The sequence below is a fragment of the Hyperolius riggenbachi genome, chromosome 2, assembly GCF_040937935.1.
Source record: "Hyperolius riggenbachi isolate aHypRig1 chromosome 2, aHypRig1.pri, whole genome shotgun sequence".
In the NCBI taxonomy this organism is placed as follows: domain Eukaryota; kingdom Metazoa; phylum Chordata; class Amphibia; order Anura; family Hyperoliidae; genus Hyperolius; species Hyperolius riggenbachi.
In genome coordinates, this window is record NC_090647.1 from 70,884,559 (window position 1) to 70,892,247 (window position 7,689).

Genomic DNA, 7,689 nt, shown 5'->3' on the forward strand with positions numbered 1-7,689 from the left:
GGGAGGGGGGGGGGGGGGGGTAGGGGCAGTTTTCAATCTTTTTTTTTTCATAACCAGGGAAAAAAATTAACTCTTAAGTGTGGTGTGTGATACCTTGGTCAGATTTTTCATAAGTTACAATTGATTGGGGGGAGTCGATCGTAACCCACCAATCAACAGCAAATATAAAAAAGTGTGTTACGGCCACTCTTATTGTGGCCACCTGCAGCACCTGTGCTACCTTATAACGATCACAAGTTTAGAAAGCAACATATCAAAAGTATTGTTTATGAGTCAACATGTCCACGAATTAATACAAACCTGTTCAAATTATGATATGCATAAAAGATTGACAAAAAGTTGTGCAGGAAGGACGAAGGGCGTAGGTTAAATTAATGCAATACTTAGACGTGAAAGTGCCATTTGTGTGGTAGGGTTTTCTTTTTTTGTTTTTTATCGTAGTCAACCTGTTTTTACCTTAAAGTCAAACAGTAACAGCAATTCATCAGTGCATGAAAATCTGATCCTCCCCTTCCCCCGGGCAAAGTTGTTTAAAAAACGAAAAGAAAAAAAAAACTGCGATTTTTTTTTTTCTGGTTTGGACAAATCTACTTTACAAGCTCAAACGTTCATCCGAAATGATCTCCATTTAAACAGCATGCTGGTAAAAAGCGACACGGACGAGATGCTGTCATGCTGGCAGAATGACATTGGCAACATACTTTGTCCTTTTCTTAGGATAAGGCGGGGGGCTGTCATATTTATGCTGGACAAAAAGTCTGGAGTGAGTTTGCTTTTTTTTTCCCACATAAATATTGAAGGTGACCAGTTCCGAGCGCCCGCCTCCTCCTCCGACCGTGGCCCAGGCGGGTGTCCGGATTATGCCATGTAGATGAAAGTGTTAATATCGGACTCGTCTCTCCGGATGTACTTGTGTTCTATGAGCCATTCGATTTGTTCTTTTATCATTTTTTTCTGTGGCAAGAACATATTTTTTAATATTTCTACAAGTTCAGTCTGGAGTTGGGCGTTTGTGATTTTCTTCCTCATCTTCATGATTTGAATAATGGCCTCCTACAAGGCAAAATGCAATATTAAAAAAAGAACTGAAGTGGTTAAATTCAGGAAAGCATAGAAGATGTTCAGTATAAAATAAGAGTACGGCAAAGTCCCCAGTATCCGGCACCGGTGGGAGATCACGTGATGCTGGATACATGTACTTGCTAGTTGCTTGAGCAACCAGCCGAAAAAGCACCAATCTCTCTCCCGCCCCTCCCCCCGCCCCAATAAAATACTCACTGCGCCTCCTTCATTATCTTCTGACCTTCCTGTGGCCCCTAGCGGCTTTCCGACGTCCTCCGTGTATGGCTCCTGGTGTGTCCCCAGATCATTTTGTATCAGAAGACCCGCCGGAAGCCGTACATGGAGGATGCTGGAAAGCCACCAGGAACTACAGGAAGTGTATAAGACGGTACTGGAGGCTTGGTGAGTATTTTATGGCCAAAAAACACCCAAAGCACAGTCCCCGTTATACCCGCAGGCAGGGAACACCAGGAAGGCACAGGGACAAAAGGAGACACCAGGAGGAAGCGGGGACAGAGGAGGGACTCCATAAGAACATTGGAACCTCAGGAGGAAACGGGAAACACCTGTGGTAACAGGGACAGAGGGGGGACTCCATGAGGACACGGAACCCCAGGAGGAAACCGGGGGAACACCGGAGGAAACAGGGACAGAGGGGGACCCCATGAGGACACGGGAACCCCAGGAGGAAACGGGAACCCCAGGAGGAAACGGGGACAACCGGAGGAAACAGGGACAGAGAGGGACTCCATGAGGACACGGGAACCCCAGGAGGAAACAGGGACAACAGGAGGAAACAGGGACAGAGGGGGACTCCATGAGGACAATGGAATCCCAGGAGAAAATGGGGACACCAAGAGGAAACAGGGACAGAGGGGGACACTAGGAAGACACTAATGGTACAAGGAGGGCACACAAGAGGTACAAAGGGGACATCATAATTGGGGGAGAATGTCCACAAGATGCCCCTGCACCATGGACGCACCAGGCTTGGTATATTTTTTTCTCTCTCTTAACCTAGGCGCGTCTAAGGCCCGGTTCACATTAGCGGTCGCCGTCCGGAATTGCCGTGCCGGAGCCGGACCGCATGCGGAACGGACGGAACGGACGCACGGCATAGCAATGAAAGTCTATGCGTCCGTTCACATGCGTCCGTTTCGTCCGGACCGGAGCCGGACCGGATCCGGCATAAGATCCAACATGCGCTATTTTTTGGTCCGGCTCCTCCGGCAGACGTATCCGGAGCGGAGCCGGACTGTTGCATCCGGCCAATACAAACCAATGAGAACTGGAGAGCGCACAACACACTGGCTATAAAAACCGAACGTTCTACCCCACTTCCTATGCTTTTTCTAGTGGCCATTTTGGATGGGGACCACATGGGCCCAGCGTTCACAGAGTGGAGCAGCAGGGATTTCATGCTGGAGCTCTTTGGCAGCAACATGTCTGATGATATGTCTGATAACGAGGAGGTGAGGCCTTCTCCCCACATAGTAGTAGGTGAACAACAGGAAGGAGAGAATTCCCAGGTACGAGTAAAAAATGACTAGATCCATGGTCCCAACTGCAGTCTCTGGATCCACGGATGGTCTCCACACGTCCACCTGTCTCCAACAATGACCCCAGAGCTTCTGCTGACCTCCCAGACCCCAGGTATTTACAGGCTGCTATCTCTTTAAGAAACCGGATCCAGACCGCAACCGTGTTCATACCGCACGGAAAACGGATGCAAACGGACCTGATCCGGACCTGATCCGGATAGGAACCGTACGGATTAGGTCCGGTCCGGATCGGGTGCGGTCAGGACATCCGTTCCGGTTTTTACAAAACCGCAAGTGTGAACGGGGCCTAATAGTCCGAAAAATATGGTAATCTCATACTATAACATGACATTTTAAGAGCAGATCTAGTAAGAAAGCATAGAAAACACTGAGTATCTTTTTCCAGAATTTTTTTTAGTTACATTCATAGAGAACAGTGTAATAAATCAAGCATTAAAGGTACATTATAGGATAAAGTTATGGTGATCTTTACATTACAGAATACAGCCTAGATCACTGTCACATATAAAAATACAACTGTCAACAGATCAAAAGGTGGGCAACTGAAAGTCAGGATGTCGCAAAGCCTGGCGAATCCCCAGCACAGGCATCAGGGCTGATGTGTACAGAAATATGATGGGCTTTCCTCAATTAGTGTAGTAATAATAATAATAATAATGATGATGATGATGATGAAGATGATGATGAAGATGAAGGTATCTGGGATATAGTCCCGCTCATCATGCCCGTCAATTTGAAAAAATTGTTCATGATTGTGAATGCGTACATGTAATTAATGCAGTAGAAAATTTGGATGCAAGGCAAAGCCGAAAAATGTCTCACCCTGCTCCTGCAAAAGTTCCGGTGGCATCAATTACAATTCCCCCTCCAGGCTGCTATGAACTGTGCTGACGGCTGATTTACACTGTTTTTATTGTAATTCGCCGGCAAGAGACGTCGCCCAAATTACTGCCGAGCGCTGCTATAGCCGGACTTCCCATTATGGCCTATGGCGGCGCCTGGTGCGCCCTAATTTCCTGACCCGCTTTTGCCCGACTCGTGAATGTCTTTAAAGAAAACAAAAAATGACCAGGATCACTAGCCTAGCCTCGGACATACAGCGGGCTCTACCCCACCAGCACTGTAGAGTCCACCTGCACAACACACATCCAATCATTGCCTATGTACCTTATAGATTTCCAAAACAAATTGTCATAACAATTTGTTTACAACTTCACCAACAAAATCATTTTCTACACAACTATGCAAATTGCATATCCCCCCACCTTCCCACATACCCAATTTAATTGGTATGTATAAGCAAAATGTTCATTATAATGTGTGCAAATGTAGTATAAGATGAAAGCTAGCCTAAAGGTGGCCACTAACTGTCCAATTTCTAGCGAAAAATCGTTCAAGCGATCAGAAATTCTGATTAGATTGGTTGTAAATAACCTCCATTGATGGACACAATTGATTATGAACAAGTGAAGAAAATGTCGTCCGAATGAATTTTCGTTGAACCAAAATTTGGATTTTCTTGTTGGCTGTGATAGATAGGAAGCAAAGATTGGTTCGTTGATCGTGTAGTGAACAATGTATTACAATAATTAAGTATATAAAATTACTGCTGCGCTCTCCAGACCTGTGCCGTCTCTCAATGAAAAAATTGACTTTAACGTCCCACCTGTAATAAAAAAGCTTCACATAGGGCAGTAACGTTCTACACTCCACTTTCGCATTCAAAACCACCACGTGAGAAACACTTTCCCCTCCGTGTTCAGTGATAACACTCTGTGCTCAGTGAGTGCACTCCCATAATGAAAATGCCAAACCGCTCACCAGATGTTGCCCACCTCGGATTGCAGGTGGAAATTGCGCTTTGGCCAACTGCCAGTCAATGCCTCACGCACCATAACGCTTTAAATCTTCTTTTAATCCATAAAAAGTATCTCCATAAAAACATAAAAAAAATGACATAGCGTAATATTGTCAACAACAAACTCCGGGCACTTTAACAATTACACTTACGCGTCCCGGTGTATTGTCAGCGTATAACAGTTTGCCTGCCAATGCCCATTCAAGTGCGGGGTGGACGTCCGCGGGATTGCCACTCCTATTCCTCCCTCTAGCCGCAGGGTGTACGTCACTGAGGTCGAATGGGCATTGGCAGGCAAACTGTTATACGCTGACAATACACCGGGACGCGCAAGTGTAATTGTTAAAGCGCCCGGAGTTTGTTGTTGACAATATTACGCTATGTAATTTTTTTATGTTTTTACGGAGATACTTTTTATGGATTAAAAGAAGATTTAAAGCGTTATGGTGCGTGAGGCATTGACTGGAAGTTGGCCAAAGCGCAATTTCCACCTGCAATCCGAGGTGGGCAACATCTGGTGAGCGGTTTGGCATTTTCATTATGGGAGTGCACTCACTGAGCACAGAGTGTTATCACTGAACACGGAGGGGAAAGTGTTTCTCACGTGGTGGTTTTGAATGCGAAAGTGGAGTGTAGAACGTTACTGCCCTATGTGAAGCTTTTTTATTACAGGTGGGACGTTAAAGTCAATTTTTTCATTGAGAGACGGCACAGGTCTGGAGAGCGCAGCAGTAATTTTATATACTTAATTATCCTGAATTGGACTTTCTGTAGCGAACTCGGACACTGGTGAAACTACGTTTGATGATCTTGAACTGTGGCGCAGTGTTTATATATTGAATGTATTACAATATTTCACTTCCGATCAGAATTTCTGATCGCTCGACGATTTTTCGCTAGAAATTGGATCATTAGTGGCCACCTTTAGCCTTAGCTCCAAACAGTCCCTCTTTAGGAACCAAATCCCTCTGTCCCTCTTTCTTCGGCCTGAAACACACCAGAGGAGTTTTTCTGAGCGTTTTGAGTTTTTAAATCTGCTGCTAATGTTATCCTATGTGTCTGTGCACACTGGAGCAATGAGGTTTTGTAAAAAAAACCATAGCATTACATTGGAAAGAGCTTTTAGAGGTTTCAAAACCTCTTCCCAATGTAATGCTATGGTTTTTTTTACAAAACCTCATTGCTCCAGTGTGCACAGACACATAGGATAACATTAGCAGCAAATTTAAAAACTCAAAACGCTCAGAAAAACTCCTCTGGTGTGTTTCAGGCCTTCCTCATTTGTCCCTCTTAGGACTGATGTAAAGATCTATGTAAATATATGTTGTTTTTTTTTCCACTGAAAAGTGTGTTTTAATTGACTCTAAACATAATTTCCATCCTTTAAATGTATAGATTTCTTATTTTCAAGCGTTAAAATGAAGGAACACTACTGATGATACAAAGGACCAGCATGGTCTGAATGATAACACTACATCTTTTACTTCTGAATTTTTTGTGATATGCATGACTAGGGGGTGTAGTGGGGGCGTGACTAGGGGTGTAGTGGGGGCGTGACTAGGGGTGTAGTGGGGGCGGGACTAGGGGTGTAGTGGGGGCGGGACTAGGGGTGTAGTGGGTGCGTGACTAGGGGTGTAGTGGGGGCGTGACTAGGGGTGTAGTGGGGGCGGAACTAGGGGTGCAGTGGGGGCGGGACTAGAGGTGCAGTGGGGGCGGGACTAGGGGTACAGTGGGGGCGGGACTAGGGGTACAGGGGGGGCGGGACTAGGGGTACAGGGGGGGCGGGACTAGGGGTGCAGGGGGGCGGGACTAGGGGTGCAGTGGGGGCGGGACTAGGGGGTTTTCCGGGGGCGTGGCTAGGGGGTGTTCTGGGGGCATGACTATGGGGTGTTCCGGGGGCGTGGCTAGGGGTTGTTCGGGTGTTCCGGGGGCGTGACCAGGGGTGTTCCGGGGGCGTGACTAGGGGTGTTCCAGGGGCGGGTCTTAAAGTGTTCCTCTTTCTTATCTCAAAACGTTGGGAGGTATGTCTAAGGAATGAAACAAATAATGGGAAATACATAACAGAGCCACAATGATGATGTTTCTGGGAAGAAGCATTAGCGATGGGGGCGGGGCACGTACCTGCGTCCTCAGTATCCGCAGCTGCACAATGCCTTCATTTTCTTCCTCCCTCATTCGCTCGGTCGTCAACTGTAAGCGCCCAATCAAATTGATCTTTCCTCTTTTCTGAACTTTTGCATTTTTTCTTAAAGGAAGAAAAGTACAGATTATGAAATGCTTGTAAATTGGCACCCCCATCATAAGAGTGAAGCATCAGGAAGAGGGTTTGCAGGGGGTGGGCGTGATTACGGCTACGCAGCAGGTTACGCTATAGATGTCCGCTATGGGCAGAAGCAGCTTCCTACTAAAATGCCTTTACATGTCCGTGGCGTATGGATGCAAAAACACAGAACTCTTATAGATGTCCGCGGCAGTCTAAGGGTTAAAGGGTACCTTAACTGAGAGGGATATGGATGTTTCCTTTTACACAATACCAGTTGCCTGGCAGTCCTGCTGATCTCTTTGGCTGCAGCAGTGGTTGAATCACACACCTGAAACAAGCATGCAGCTGATCCAGTCTGACTTCAGTCAGAGCACCTGATCTGCATGCTTGTTTAGGGGCTGTGGCTAAAAGTATTAGAGACACAGGATCTGCAGGAGAGTCAGGCAGCTGGTATTGTTTTAGAAGGAAAAAGCCATATCCTTCTCAGTTTAGGTTCCCTTTAAGCCTCATACACATGCTAGACAATTTTCAACGGGGAGGATGATTTGGTGCCATCTCAGCCAATAATCTAGTGTGTGCACAGGTGCCCAATGATGCTCTTTAGCGATCTGGCACACCGGTTCACTACCAGACAAATGGGCATTGGTTTTTCTCCTACTTAGACAGTCACTCTTTCGTGCACTTTCCGTCATCCCTCCTTTCCTCTCCAATAAACAGCACACACTTCTTGACTATAGCAAAGCAGCGTGCCAGTGCAGCCCTCCAGCCCTGAACTGGCATGCCAACTATCAATGCATGATCATTAAGGGGGACAGTTATGTGTGTGTGAGTGTGTGTGTGTGTGTGTGTGTGTGTGTGTGTGTGTGTATGGTGTGTGTGTGTGTGTGTGTGTGTGTGTGTGTGTGTGTGTGTGTGTGTGTGTGTGTGTGTGTATGGTGTGTGTG

The 7,689-nt window shown here is 46.4% G+C and overlaps 1 protein-coding gene across 1 annotated transcript in view; it reads right to left on the minus strand.

Annotated features, from left to right (window-relative positions):
• Positions 1 to 251: 251 nt before the first annotated feature.
• CUL5 (cullin 5) overlaps positions 252 to 7,689 on the minus strand; it is an 84,694-nt gene continuing 77,256 nt past the window's right edge. The window contains exons 18-19 of the mRNA XM_068266893.1: positions 6,604 to 6,727; positions 252 to 1,053 (exon numbers count right to left, since the gene is read on the minus strand). Of these exons, the coding sequence (XP_068122994.1) occupies positions 859 to 1,053; positions 6,604 to 6,727 (319 nt within the window). The 3' untranslated portion in view covers positions 252 to 858. The remainder of the gene's footprint in view (positions 1,054 to 6,603; positions 6,728 to 7,689) is intronic.